General features: G+C 34.7%; 1 protein-coding gene across 9 annotated transcripts in view; it reads right to left on the bottom strand.

Annotated features, from left to right (window-relative positions):
- MARCHF1 (membrane associated ring-CH-type finger 1) overlaps positions 1-16,259 on the bottom strand; it is a 237,674-nt gene that overhangs the window by 53,185 nt on the left and 168,230 nt on the right. For all 9 annotated transcript variants that reach the window (XM_065837519.2, XM_065837522.2, XM_071807732.1 and 6 more), the window contains one exon: positions 14-64. In XM_065837519.2, coding sequence (XP_065693591.2) covers positions 14-64 — 51 coding nt within the window. The remainder of the gene's footprint in view (positions 1-13; positions 65-16,259) is intronic.

Genomic DNA, 16,259 nt, shown 5'->3' with positions numbered 1-16,259 from the left:
ATATTTCACATACCTTTGAAATGTTACTTGATCGACTTGTGGAACGCCCCGGTGATTTGTCATTCTGGAAAATAAAATGATGAAAAATTTCTGTAATTCAAATTCTATCTAAGAAGCTGTTGTACTCTTTTTGTGATTGTGAGTGCACAGAGTTTCTCTTCCTCTATTTTTCTTCAGTTTACTACTGACTGTACAATGGAAGACAGCTCAATAAATAAACCATTATAATAATCATGTGAATTACATCAGTAAAAATTGAAAAAAATTCAGTAAGAAATTAATGTTAGCACTCAATTAGTGTTGGTTTATTTTCCAGGGTTTTAAACAACATTTGAGTGAAAGATTAATGTATCATCACAGCTTCTCATGAAAACTGGTGCTCTTGAATGAAGAGGAGTATTTCATGATAAATAATAAAATTCACCTTGTTACACTGGACACATCCCTGCTCAAAAAGTTGAATTCATCCTTTCAGGAAAATTAAAACAGTACTAGATTACTTCTTGGCCAGGCACGTTATAAAAACAACAAACAGTTACCAGTCCTAGGTGTAGTTCAATTTAACAAGTAATCCCTCCATCCCCTCTCGCTCATGCAAAAAACACATACACACAAACCAACATCACAGGCTGAAATCCATTAATCAAGTATATGTTGAACAGCTACATTTTTATAGCACTTTTTTTTTTTTTTTTCCCCTGGAGGAGGTAGTGAAGCAGTGATTCGATAACTTGTTCAGTATTTACACTTCCCCAGCAAGAGATTCAGCTTTGTTTATACTGAAAAAGATATTTAGAAAACAGTGCTCATCCCCTTGGTAAATGCAGTTATCTTAGGGAGGTCATGGAAATATTTTTCTCACCAGTGATAATGTAGGTTCAAATACTCAGGTGAAAAATTCATATAAACGAGATTGATTTTTACCTAGAAGAGGTGGAACTAGATCCATTTATGCAAGTTTGTTTTACAAGCTACCTGGGACCACTGAATAGTCTAAGTCGAGAGAAAGAGTGCTGGCTCAACAGTTTTTGGGAAAATAAAAAAAAATAAACAAATTTAATCATAATTTCCAAGTTCAGGTATTTCATGGTGATTTATCCTAAAGAGCATATAAATAAAACATAAAATGTTGCACTAAAAAACTGTACATAAATCGAACACAGAATTCTTGAAGTTTACATTGAACTCACATGACTGTTCATACAAAGAAAGAACAAAATAGAAACCTTATGGCAAAATCTCTCTTGAACTGTGTCCTTATAGAATGGCTGTGTGCTCACATTTTTATGGTTTATCTTTACGCAGTGCTCACATTGTTAAGAATAATTGATTCATTTTCTTCATATAAGTGAAGAGGAACTATCTTTATTGAAGAACATTTTTCATAAGAGCTTGCTAAACACTAACAAGAAGATTTCTTTTTCCCCACATTCAATATTAATTTACATTTGAAAGGTTATATCTGAATAAATGTGTGTTCAAACATTTATAAATATTTTTTGTGCATCAGGGAAATGTCTTATTATGCCTTTCGAAAAACCGTATTTCAAGGAAAGTAGCATCTGTCTTTTAGAATTAAGACTTCTCAGCAGACATTATTTAATGTCTATACCTAGGATTCTTGATCTCTCTGACTTAAGTTTTCTGAATTTACACACACAGAGGTCTGGCCCTTGAGCAGAGTAAAAACAAAATATTCAGCAGGATCTCTTGCTAAAATTCTCAAACTGCCTTTTCCTCAAAAGGAAACAAGCAGCAAAACACCTCCTGCCAAGACTTATTCTGGTCATGACAGGTATGAGATTTTCAGGTTGTACGTTGTATTATGCAGTCCAAAATTCACACTGGAATGCCTCTCCTTATTTCCAGATATTTTATACCACCAATATCTCTTCTCTCTTCTATCACATTCTGCAAACACTCATCAGGCAGCTCTTCAAAACTCTAATAACACAGAAACAAGTTCCTGTAACTTTTCCTCTGTAATATCGAGAAAAATCAGTCTATGTTTGTAAATTTCCTAAGAATTCAGTTTTACCAAGATCATTTACAAGGCTATAATTGTAAAAGGAATTAAACCTTCAATGTAAATCCTGGGAGAAAGACAGAAGAGAAATAATGCCACGAAATATCAGATGATGACATGTTCAGGAAACTGCTTTGAGAGAAATGTTTATATGTCCCTGTCCTAACATATCATACCAAGAAACCAACTCTGGTTGCAATAAGGAATTAAAAGAATTAAAAATAAAATAGTATGTATGTCTCTCTTTTTGTGTCAGTAAACCACCTCTTAAAATATCATTTCAGCGTAAGACTGGGTTGTTGAACTGATTTTTTAATTTTTTTTTTTTCCAGTGACCAGCCTGTTAAACATTTGTTAAACTTTCTGGTGCTTAAAGATACAGTTTTTCCCAACTTGCAGATGTGGTTTACATTGCTAACAAACAGTATTTTTATTAAAGTGAGAGGATAAACAGAGTAGTAGTAACAACTTCCTAAAATACTCCCGTGAACGGTTCAGGCTCCCATTCTAAGGAGGAAAGCAGTAGAATTGCTTGTTGCTTTGACTCATGCTAAAATTTCATATGCACAGTTAATGATCTTGCTGAGCAGCAACGCACATTTTAAACTAACTAATCTGTTTGTCTGGTTTCTTTCCTTTAGTTGCCCCTTGCTCTGCTCTGGCTCTGAGCATCATTTGGGCTGATCCAGGCAGCTTGCTAACAGATTGTACTTCACCTCTCTGAAGAGAGCATGATAGCGTTATGAACTAATAACAATATCTCAACTCACAAGCGGATCTTAAGCAACAAATTCTGTCACATACATCCCCCAATCCACCGCCCATACAAAACAAAACAAAACAAAACAAAACAAAACAAAACAAAACAAAACAAATAAAAAAACACCACCACAAAAACCTTTGCATAAAATATTTTGCCTTTTTTTTTTTTCATATGGTTGCTAATCTTTGTGTCCCAGTCGTGCAATATGCTGTTTCACACATTGGCATGCAAGTCTTGCTTAAAATAATAATAAAATATAAATAATAATACCTATTAATACCTATTATTAAAATTAAATATCAACAAAATGCATACAGTATAATGTTTTTATATTATTCATATATACATCACATCTATGTATGTCTATAAAACATATAATATCTATGAATGTATTTATATGTATATAGATATGTAAATGTATTAATTATTTTCCTAGTTATCTGCTACTGGGAATGGCCAGAACCAGGATAACACTGTCTCCCACAGTGTGGCTATTGTTACATTATTCAAAAACTAATTCACAGTTTCTTGTGTTGGAGGTCTTAATTATTAAAACAAATACAAGTGTATACATATTTATTTACAGCTATTTATAACAAGAAGATAATGACAATGTTACTACTGACAGAGCATACAACCCGCCTCTTGGCCACCTCAGACTTGGACGGCCTTTTCTCTATAGGAAGGAGGGGCAGGGGAAAATCAGTTGCTGGTGACAGCATTCGAACATCTTTCAGAGTAACCTGCAATTCCTAAACAGCTTTGATGTGGAGAATTTGAGCCTTGGAAAAAACTCAGAGCAGATTTTAGCCTTAAAACAAGACTGAGAAAGCAGCTCATAATTAATTGTTAGTCATGTTTTATCATTCATGGAATTCTTTTCTATGCTGTTACATATTTTATCTAAATTTTTCATACTTTCAAATATTCAACAGTTAGCCATATAAATCCTGTTACAAATGAATCATACCACTAAACCACCACATATAAAATTTTTAGTAGTTAAGTCTGTATTTGAAATCCCTCTTTGTAAACTAATAACTTGCCATTGTAATAAATCTTAATTTCACTAAGAAGCTCTACATTCATGTTAAATCACTTACAAGTCACTATGCAAAAAAAGCTTCTGGAGAAGGTAAACCTAAACAGACTGAAGGTTACATTGTAAAGCACAGCTGTACGAAACCAGCTGATTAGCACACAAAAAAAGGATTCTGAGCATGCTGAAGCATTTCAAACATGCCACTCTGACTCTCCTCTGTGGAAGCAGACTACTTAATCCAGTGTGACACAAAGAAGTTAGTTTTGTTACCCTAGAAGTTGCATATTTTCCATATTTGTATGTGGGTAGAAGAATGCATAGCAATGATCGAGGAACCTCCCTATTAGTGGGCTGTTGGGTAACCTTACATAAGAATAATGTACAGGTGCTTTAATTGTCATATGTCCTGTTACTTATTTTGCAACTAAAATATTTTTGCGATCAGATTTGCAGCACATGAGACCATAAAGATTGCACATTGGTACTTTCACTGCAATAAGTTTGGGAATTAAACATTTTCTGAAGTTATTTTCTTCTTCACCATTTTTTCCTCCAAACAAACATCTACAGTACCACCAACTGCATGGTACAGACATATCACTGTGTTACGTACAGCTGCTTCTTGCAGTGGCATCTCTAGTGGGCTGGGTTCCTTTCCTCTCATATCTTATACTATCTTACACCACATCAGTCTCACCGGACTCAGTGTAGCAGCTTTTTTTTTTTAGCGTAATCTGCTAATGAGCATGATAAATATATCAGAATCCCATCCACCATCCTTTTGAGTGGAAAATGTTAATTACAATTTAATGAGGATCAGAGTAATTTGCATCAGAGGCCAAGATGAGTCAATACCATGCTTGCTGTTACAATGTAAGGGCTTCACAGTGATGCTTCTACCTGCAATTACATGGACAACTTCTGTGTTACAACTTTTGGTTCTTTTCTCTGTATTGCATGTACAGAGTCAAAAGCTTTTTAAAAGTGGGAATAAATACACTATTTTATTTTAAAAAATTAACAAACAAAACAGCACTGAATTAACCTTGAAGAACAGCATAAGCATACACAGAATACAGTCAGAAAACAGCACATACTAAACACTCAGCCGACATAAGTATGATTCCTTTAATAGCTCACATAAAGAGCCAGATTTTACTTTGTTGTACCACATTTAGCAAAAATGAAAAGTTCCTGGAAATTCTTGCCAAAATGACATATGAAACCATCATGAAGTTGGAAACAAGTTCAACACAAATCAGTAAACAGACAATGTGTCACGTAGCTGCCCTGACTGATCATGAGACGAGAAGCTAGTCAGAATTTTTTATCAGAAAATTATTTCTGGTAATGCCTAATACTAATGAGAATGAGGTTAAAGGAACAAAACAGAAAATACAAAAGGCCAGGCTTTCAGAAGATCAACATATAAAGGTAAGCAAGAGTTGTACAACAACGGAACCACACACTTAAGTCGAAGGGTCTTGCTCATTAGCATGTCCTGCTTTATAGGCGCAAAGTTAACTTGTTCCTACTGCAATTAAGATAACCAGGAACTGAGCGCTGGAAGTGGCTCTAATTTCCCTCTGCACCTGCAGATCAAGAGGAGTCATTTGGTTCAGTTCAGAGGGTGAAGGAGATCATGCCCTTTCGCTCACTGAACACAAGAAAAAAACTAACAAATCTTAAACTGATCTAAGAACTGTCTTCCACATTTTTCTGCTGTAGATTACATACTTCTTCATCCAAGTCAATAAAATGCAGTGCAACAACCCAGCCCTGGCCCCACACAATTCAAGGTCTGAGCAATTGAACAAGTTACCACAAGGGAAGTTTCCAATGTACACTATTGTATGAAGATCCAGCATATTAAAAAAAAAAAAAAAGTCCTGATTGCCTACATAACCCTCAGCAACAGAACATCGTTCAGAAAGTGTATTTGAAGCAGACAAGATGCTATAACAGCCTGACTTGAAGTATGTTTCTATGTCCAGAGCATCAAATTATTAAACCACCAAAGAGAACTGAGGGGATTTGTCAAAACAAATGTGAATAAGAAGTACCAATATTTTCCATCATTTGATACAATGTATCACATTTTTGATTAATGTCTCCACTTACCTCTACTAGGAGCCAAAATGCATATGTTGCTCAGAATAGACTCGGGTAATAAGCAATACACTGTTGTGTGGCAACAGCCTGGTGCCGGGGGACCTTTCCACCTCCTCCAATCGAGGGCAACACAGCAAAGTGCACCTACTGGCAGAGAGGTTCATGGTGCTCTTCTTTTCAAAAATAAATCAGTATCATATAACCCAGCCCATTTCCAAATGACTCTATCCATTAGAAACTATGGACACCAATATCCTAACCAGTCTCTAGGTTAACACACTCTAAAAAAAACATAATTGCACATGAATGTTTCCATTTTTTAAGTAGACGTGAAATTTGCATACCCTCCTAGTTTCACTCACTTCAGCAAAAATACAGAGCTTTTTATTATTATTATAACCATGTCTAACTACAGTCTGTTTAATTTCTTCCATCTCACTACATTAATCAGAAAACTTTAGTTACAACAGGTAGAAATATAATTTTTGATAGATTTCCACCTGTCAAAACCACCTTCTGCTACTTCATTGATAAAGTCAAAATTTACTGACAATTACAAACAATCTGCATGATTGCACTAACCCTTGATTTACATTCATTTATTACTGGAGACATGTCATAGGAGATTTTATGTCTGGGTGTTGCTGATAAAGATATCTTACCTTGGAAAACTGTAAATGTTATTTTTATACACTTTTTACCTTGGCATTACTCATCTATAGAAAATGAAGACAAGCACCAGTTTCTATTTTTTTTTATTTTCTATAAAATACAAATGTAACAAATAGTCTGGAGGCTTTGTTAATCTGTTTTGCTAACATGTGACTGTCAGTTCAGCTTTGTTTTATTACTTCTACATAGATGTGACACATATATGTCGTGTACATCTCTGTTTCAAATATGAAATAAACCCATTAATTAATTATCACTTATTTTCGCACTGTGTTACCCTTCTTAAACAGGTTAGACACAAAACGAAGAAAGTGAAATAGAATCCTCCTCACTATGACATCAAATTATAATTTTGTCTCTACTGATGATGAGCAGAAACAATAAATTGCACTGCAACATTCTTAAATGGTACTATCATATACATGTTCTACAATTCGCAGATAACATATTTAAGTATTTCCATCCTTGATCAATAAAGACCTTTTTTGTCATTCTATCATGTATTGATGGTAACTTTAGTACACTAGCCACTATATTTACTCTCCAAAGCTCCCAGTAGATCATGGAACTTTGCTTTTGGTTAAGAGTCACAGTGAGTCTGAAGAGATGACTTGCCCTCCTCATCACTATTTCCAATGAATGTTAATTCAATTATCAGCCTGAGTGCTCCTTATTTTTTGCTTGTGAGTGACATCCTTTCCTCATCCTTCAGTATGTTTCCCTGAACATCTGGTCTCTCTTGTATGAACATTCCTGGTGGTCAGTAAACAAATATTTGTAAGGCTTAATGGATATTATTTTTTGACAAGAAACTAGGCACAGATAATTGTCTGTGAACTATGTCATCCAATTTTTAATTCATAGTATGATATGCATTTGGTTTTGCCTTCATTAAGTAGGACTATAGGCAAATTTTTTAATAGAACAGACAAACTTGTTTTAGAAGCCAGAATTCAGAGGCCACTTTGTTGTCTGCCAGTTATTGTGACCTGCTGGATTGTAGTAAATTACTACCAGAGATGAAAGACTCTGGGTGGCCAACTACTTGTCTAACAGCAAAATATTTATCACAGGATGAAAGATTAATTAAATACACAAAGTCAAAGTGCCTCAATTACAACAGAACTATAAAACATTACTTGATTATGTGCTGTACATTCAAATATCATCATTTTCATACCTTTTGTCTGATTACAAGTTTTATGTCTTCTGTATCCCTTTAAACCAATAACTTAAAGTCCTTCAAGTAATAGGTAACATGAAATAGTATTTTCCTCAGTCCCCTAAAGGATATCCAGGAATTGAAACCTTTTGAAGAACAGGTACCACTTTTCATTGGTTGATTTGACTCATTATTCAGCCCAAACCTGCTGATTTCCAACTGCAATAAGAATAAAAGCAAGATTATAAATAACTAAGTTCTTAACCATAAGTCCTATGTACTAAGTAATAATGTTAAGAAAAAATAGTGGAAGTAGAACCGAACAAAAACCAATACTGTTTGAGTATACACCTGGCTTCTGATCTGCAGAAAACATGTATCTCAGGGATCTTCACATAAGTAACAGAAATGTGCTTGTAAGCAGAATAGTAGAGCTCACAGAAAATGCTGACATTAGATAAGAGTGAGATTAAGAGAATTTACATTGAACTCTGGTGATTGCTACCGCTGGATGCAGCTGGAAAATCAGAAATGTTACCAGCTGAAAAATTTAATTCTGTACCAGCAGGCCCAGATTCAAAGGTCCACAGCTCTTAGCACTATGTGCTCTGCATGTCTGAAATTCTAAAATCACAAGCTGAAAATAACAAATGTAAGGACATGGAAGAATTTTATGGTAGTTGAATCTGAGGTGCACATGGATTCCACAGATGCATTTATCAACATCTTTCCTATCTCTTCTGGAAATTCCAAAATTCATCTTAATGCTAGATTATCTGAGGTTAAGAAATAAACAGTTTTGGGCTTATTGTTCTATTTAATTATCTATCCATTAGTTTAGTCATTACCTAGTTTGTGGAACATTGCAACTACTCTCTCTTTAAAAATCAAAACAAAATATAAACTTCAGTGCTTGAACAACAAAATTCTTCGAAAAATTCTTCTCAACCAACCTCCACACTAAAGTTCGTGGAGTGATACATTTAGTCACAATAAAAAATGTAGAAAATCTGGAGGAAAAACACCTTCAAGTTAAAATATTTATCCACAGCCACTTATCTCCGTTTCAGATCATTTGAATCTTATTTCTCTGTAGTTTGATCCAATGATCATCACCCTTCATAACTGATGTGATCTACCATCAAGGTAATAGAAACTTTCCTACTGCGCAGTTTCCACATATGCCATCATAGATCTTTATTATAGAAATGATAATTTTTGTTTACAAGTAAGCGTTCTCTGATTTGCATCTCTAAAGTTACTGAGTCTGCTCATAAAGAAGTTAGCAACAGAAATCAATAGTAGTTTACTACTGCACAAACCCAGAAATGTGTCATTTACTCTTTTGAGGAGATTTGATGACACAGACTAGATCCTTGTTTCAGTTACATCCAGAATGTTTTCGGACAGCAAGTTTCAGGATCCAGGCCACAGTTTTTTTTCTTTTTTTTTCTTTTTTGTTTTGCCTTCTGTAATATTCAGTGTATTCATTACATGAAAGATACTGTAGAAATTACAATTAAATTTGATTTATTCTTAGAACTCACATGTGTCTCTATTGCTATATATTCATTTATTCAGTCAGGGGATTGAGTGAAACTATTAAACAAATTTTTTGGTTTGTTTTTTAAAGCTACTCTAATGTTTAATTAAAGGCTAAATTTTGATCCTATTTTCCACTTAAAATAATGCAGGTAGAAAGAAGCGTGGAACATAGTATACACCTATTTCTTAGCAGACTTGCCCAGCAAGTCATACATATTCATGGCAGAAGCTTTCTGCAGGTCTTTTATTCCCAGACAGACATGAGCAACATATTAAGTCTCAAAGATGTGTTGAGAGAGGGACACATACAGCACACTATCTGCTGATTACTCCTTCTTGGCGGATTTTGTGTTATAACAGAAAGCTCTCAGATGGAAAGAGGAACACTGGGAGAGAACATGGGGACACTGTCCTGGGGAAGAGAAACAGCTACCCAGTCTTAGGCAAGGGAAAATTTTACTGTTGAGAGCACAATTTCTGATTCCAGGTATGACTAATAAATTAATGAACAGGAAAAACAAAAAAAAAAAAGAAGCAGCTCTGCCAAGATATCTGATTAGCTATAATGCAAAGACATTGTAGGTGGTTGTTAATTCCTCCCAGTCAGACCTTCATGCCTAATAAAAAAAGTCCTTGGTATAATTAGGACAGACAATAATTCAAACTTTCCCAGAGTGGCTATAAATAACTGCCTAACAGAATATAGAACATACTATATTTATTTTATTCATATCTGTTAATTACTGCATAGAATTTAAACTAATGTGTTGGGAGTAAAATCCTGACACTGTAATTGACTCAAGTATTTGCACACAATATTCTGTGCATTTATGTGTGTCTGTCGTCAAAGGCTCTAGTTGTTAAAACCACCACTAAAATTATCTAGTCTCTCATTCATGAAACATTTTAATTACTGTTTTAGATATCAGTTAATGCCTTACGCTTTGCATATTTTCCCATTACTACAGGTAACAATAAAGCATGTGTGATTCCATTCTATTCTTTTCTGTGCTTGATCACCAAGGAATCCTGCTTTTCTTAGTCACAACACGTAATATGAAATAACAACACACAGAAATCCCTATTGTCATTTTCGAAACACATACCACAGCTTCTCTCATTTCACAACAGTAGGCCTTTGTGATAAATGCTGTGAATTTTTAGTCTTCATTAGTCTTCAGTACACTTCAAGATTTCCAGTAGTCCATGTTAGAAAGGACTTCAAGATGGTTTTACTCTTATCAGGAAATAAACAATATTCTGCCACTTGTATCTGAAGCAGGTATTTGACCGGTGACTTATACAGTGTAAACATGAACAAGGTCCACTGAAGATTTGGCTTATGCGTCTTGGGTTGTGGTCCACACTTTGCAATATGATGCTCATAGAACATCCTTAGCAACATGTTATCTTTCAGGTTTTTGGGAAGATGCCTCCCAACTCTGTCAAGGAATGGCTTACATAGCTATAAAAATACAAATGGTAATCAAGTGACTCTCTTTTAGATCTAAAAAATATCTTTAGCTCCAACTGATTTTTTCCCTTTACACAGAAACAGTATTCTTGGCAGCTATTGCTGTAAAAAAGCAAAATAGGGCTTTCACAATCTGAGATCTTAGAGACAAAATTATTACAAAGAAAAGCCTCAGAGAAAGGATACAGATTCAACTTTCAGTCCTAAATTTTGCATTAAGCATTTAACTGATTACAAATGATCAGTGATCAAGTAAAGACCAATGTAAAGGGATTAAATCTATTTATTTTTCTTTACTTGCTTCCAGAGTTTAGTTTCTTTTAAAACTTACACAATAAAATTCCACAGAACTTGTGCTTTAACTTGGAAGGGCCTTGGAACACTGTCATAGAGAGGTGGAACACAGGACATGTTAGGGAAAATGTCAGTAGAGACAGTGATGAATTCAGTATCGCCTTTGCTCTTCACATTTCACAATAAAGATGAAGCATGAAGATGTAATTTCAGTATTCCTATTTTGGCTTACCTTAGTTCTTCCCAAGCTCAGCTGTATGCTTCATCACTTCAGTAATAAACTTTTACTTTAATCTAATTCTGGACAATTCTATTGTTTCTAGATATCAACAATCTACTACAAGGATCCCAGTAGAACTTAAAACATACGGGTTTTTGAGTATGTTTCAAATATGTGTCCTGGTTGGGAAGGTTAATTAAACTATGATTCTATCTTCTTTTCCAGTTGTAAAGGTCAGTATCCAGATTCAATGTACACTGAAACAAAATTAACCTTTTGCATTCAAAGAAAATAGATGTGCTAAAACCACTGAACTGTAATACAGCCAAGGACTACAGCACATAACTCAGCTTCCTCATCTACATCAGAGACAAACTGACAGAACTTCTGAATAGAATACCAATTAGCAGGAAGAGAAACATAACCTCATACTGTGATTAGACAGAGGAGTTTTACTGGCAATAAAAGCTGAAAATATAATCCCCAATAACAACAGATCTGATATAATTTATCTTACTCTAGTTGGAAAGGACAGTGAAAGTCCCCTCTCCTTCCCAGTGCATGCAAAAGACACAACTACATACCCTGTGAACATGAACATCTCAGCCATCCAGATTCTCTCAGCCTGCACAATTCATAGTTAGCACCAGGTAAGATCACTTCCTTCCCTACACTATTCTTCCCAGGGAAACTTTAAAAATATGCTCAGATGGCCCAGATAAAAGACAGAAGATTAAGTATTACATAGATAAAATATGTTAAGCCCCTGTGATGTAAAGTATCTATCAGGCAAAGTATTACAGCTCTTTATATAAGAAGATGTGGGTGGGAAAAAAGTGATGTAAATGTCCCAGCTCTACCTTACACAATAGACAACGTTATATCCCTGGAGCCACTCTCTCACTATGATATCCTCTCATGGTGCAAGTATTTGGCCTCTGCAATTAGCTGGAAGGAAGAAGTAGCACAGCTGGATTTTCTTCCTTTCTCAGGTCTGTATATAAACTGCTCAGTAAGAATCTCTACAATGTAAGGAGAAAGTGCGATTAGCTCATAATTGCAGAAACATTAGCAGACACTTCCAGTTAAAAAAACCTTAAAAGAGCCTAGCTGTCAGTCCCTCAGTTTTCTCACTGCAAAAATCAGTACTGGGAGCCCTGAATCAGCTACAGGATTTAACAGATGCAAGGAAGAAATCCCCATCCATTCTCTGAGATGCTCAGTCATTAGCAAGAGTCTATTCTTCTACTTTAAACATAAAAAGAAATGATACTTTTACATCACGTCACTTCTCCACTGCACTTCAAGCTTATTTCCCGCTCTTTAAGTGCTGCAGTGCATGCAACTTTGAGTTCATATTTATACTAGCTTTCCAGTTCAGTACTACCGTGCACTTCTCCACAGGCTATAATTGGTATGTGTTCTTTTGTGGTACAAAGAAAACATGACATGAAACAGGAACAGAGAATGAAAAGCTGTATGACTTTTACTAATACTTACTGGAATCTGAGAGCAGATGTTGGGATATCAGTAGCTTCCCTTGCATCCTAAAATTAATGTGTTCTGATCCCTGTAGTTTATTTAGCTATATAACACAAACATTCACTCCATAATCCATTAACGTGCTCCCTTTACCAACAGTGAGTCAGGCATACGAGTTGTGCACTGATCTCCTTGGCAACAAGCTTGTATACCTGGCAACTAAAACAATCGGGCAAATTAAGGGTCATTTCCTATGCTTTTTTTACTCTTAGGCACTTCTAAAAGCACAAAAAGGAAATAATGAGAAATATAATAAACAGCTTACGATATTTTTCATAATGAAAATGACTCAAACCAGAATCACTACAAAAAGGTGGCGCTTTTCAGAGTTATTTCAATGAATTAATTACACCAATCATACCTGTCAAATGAACATTACCTGGTGAATTGCTAGTTTATTAAGTATGCATTTGCAATGTATTGTAAACTGCCAGCTCTGCTGTAGCAACCACTGTATAGAAAATCCACTATACAGTATATTGTATACTTAGGATAACCAAAAGTAAAAAAAAAAAAAAGAAAAAAAGTTCTTTGCTTTTCCAACACCTTTGCAAATTCATTTTGGCCACCATGAAAAAGTATTTTCTTATTAACCACTGACCACCTGTTATATTTTCCTCTGTTTCAGTTCTAAGTTTCCTGTGAGACAGTTTATAAATTAAGCCAACAAAGCAAGTAAAAGCCTTTTTGAGGCTTGATAGAATAATTGTTCAGCAGTGGGTGACCTACCCTAGTCTGGCTGTGTCTCTGCAGAACTTCATATTCTGTCTAGGATGACAAATCAAATTCAGATATAACAAAAAAGTACTATCAGTCTAGACTGTACATATATCTATTCAAAACTGCAGAGAAATTAATAGTAATACTAATCCCTATGAAAATGACTGGGATTCATCTATACCCCTTTGGAGCTCAGATTCTTCAGGGTGAAATTCTGCATCTTGACTCATGAAGCAGTTAGACAAGACTTTTTTTTCTTGCCTTAACAGATATTCTTCCAGACTTCAAAATTTGAGACTCTTGGGTAAATTTTCACATTGCATTCAGTACCCTTCAGTTTTGAAAAAAACTGAATGTAGAGCTGTAAAAGAATCCTACAAAAAGCTGAAGATGTGTCCATGTGATGAAAATATGAATAAATATACTCTCTATGTGATCATAAATAAAAAGACGTGGCTCAAAATTAAAAGGACAATGAGCAACCATTTGCCAAAGGCATAAATATTCATAGTAATCCCCTTCCTTCCCCTAAACATATGAACAGTGAGATGTCTGCTGGAAATTTTCTATGATCAATAGATGGACTGGCCTCTGCACAAGAATCAAGTAAATAAACCATAACCATTCAAACTAGAAGAGGGACTACTGAGTTGAAATAAGATACAAGGCCAAAAAATCATAAAAGACATGGAAAACAGGAAATTATTTTCCAGCATACCAGTACAAGAGAACACCAAATCAAATTAGCTGAAGATAGGTTCAGAAGAAAGTAAACACTGTAAGCGGCTAATGTTTAAAAAGCATATCAGAAATTTTTAAAAGCTTACAGAAGATCAAAAAGTGACAGAACATACTTGCAGAAGGAAAGATTTTTCAAGGGGAACACATAAAAAAGTACTTCTTGGCCAGGAATTCTCTGAACTTCAATTTACTGGATGACTGGACAATATTCTGGGGAGCCGGGCTAACAGCTCACGTTCTTACCTCAGCTGTCCCGGAGTGTTCACAATTAACTGCTGTCTGAGACAGCACTCTGGGCTACATGAGCTTTTAGTGTGTCTTTATCTAGACCTTCTTACATTAATAGAAATAAACTGGATAATTATAAGGCTGAAATTTGTCATTTCAATTACCAAAATGAAGATAAATGAGAACATTCCACACTGCTCAATAAAACAGTATTTCACTAATTCAGGCCTGCAAAATATCTTTGCAAATGTAAAGCAAATGACTTAGCTCTCAAGTTCCTGGAAACTCAAGAGTTCTTAAAATTGTGAGGAAATAATTTTTTATGTAAATGTGAAAAATTGCAGTGAATCATAGATTGCTAATTCATCTATATTTGGGAAAGTTCCTGGTGAACATAAAAAGTCTGTGTATAAAAAATTTTAAAAGGATTCAAAATTTAGTCCTCTGTCCATAGCTTTGTACTTGTTTTATTCCTCACAGAATAAATTCAGAGTAAATTAAACAGTAAGTCTTACCTTTGCTGAATAACATTTTGAAAAAATTATTAGCATTTATAAAGAAATGACTCAATGACTTACAATAGCTGTGCAAAAAAACCGCATATCCTTTATAAGAGTTACAAATACCACACAATGTAAGCCAGATTATCTTTGATTATACTTTTAGTATGAAGCTAATTGTCCGATGTCCTCAATAGAATTTTTTAAAATTATTTTTTAATTTTTTAAAAGTGAACAGCATCATGCCAGCATATCTGTATTAAGACTAGTGGCAAGAAAAATATGATAGTATCTGAGTATCCTAATGACACAATATTTTTTGCTAAAAGTTTCAAAGCTAGTATCTGTGCACATTCTGCTTAATGTACCATTTTACACAGCATGTTCTTGCTCTTTACATTGCAACCTAACAAATATCAGGTATGCAGAGTAGCAGACAATAAGCTTTTCAGCTTGAAGTACCAAAAAGGGAAGCTAAATCCCAAGATGTTATCCTAAATTCACAGTGTGTACATGTAGCTAATAGCAGATTTTATTCTTCAGGTCACTGAAAGAATACCAAGGAATATCTGAATTTTTGAGCAGACTTTATAATACTTATTTAATGGGAGATATATAATAATTAACTCAACTTTTTCCAACATTCCTGTGCTTACAATACACAAATTAGTCAACAGAGACTAGACCAAACACATATCATCAAACAAATACATACACACCGATTGTGGTTACTAATAGAGATGGTTCCGATTTTTTTTCAATTTTCTGATTAGTAGCTGTTCCTTGAAACAAAACCATTTCGTACCCATTAGGGTCTGAATAAAATTTCCCTTTGAATGTGTTCCTGCTTACCTCACAAAAGAGGTTAGTTGGTGGAGTTAGCTTACCCAGCTGTGAGACTTGGATGCTACTCCCTGTTGTGTCTGATCCAAACCACAAAACTACTAGCTCTCTTGGGATAACAGCTGTCTGTTGTTGGGGAAGAAATTTAAAAAGAAAAAAAAAAAAAAAGCCAAAAAAAAAGAAGAACACCCTGGTTTCACCATATTCTGAACAGGAAAATTATTTTTGTTGTTGTCAGAGGTAGGTAGGGTTTTTCCACCATAGTACACTGAAAAACTTTACTTTCAACTCCCACAGAATTCCGAACTAACTTGAATTTAGACACTTCTTATACAATATTTAACTTCTACATGAGGTAAAGGAGAATCATCAAGA

This window comes from Patagioenas fasciata, chromosome 4 (genome assembly GCF_037038585.1).
Source record: "Patagioenas fasciata isolate bPatFas1 chromosome 4, bPatFas1.hap1, whole genome shotgun sequence".
NCBI lineage: Eukaryota > Metazoa > Chordata > Aves > Columbiformes > Columbidae > Patagioenas > Patagioenas fasciata.
The sequence above is the reverse complement of the archived record's forward strand: the minus strand, read 5'-3'. Positions and strand labels throughout refer to the sequence as shown.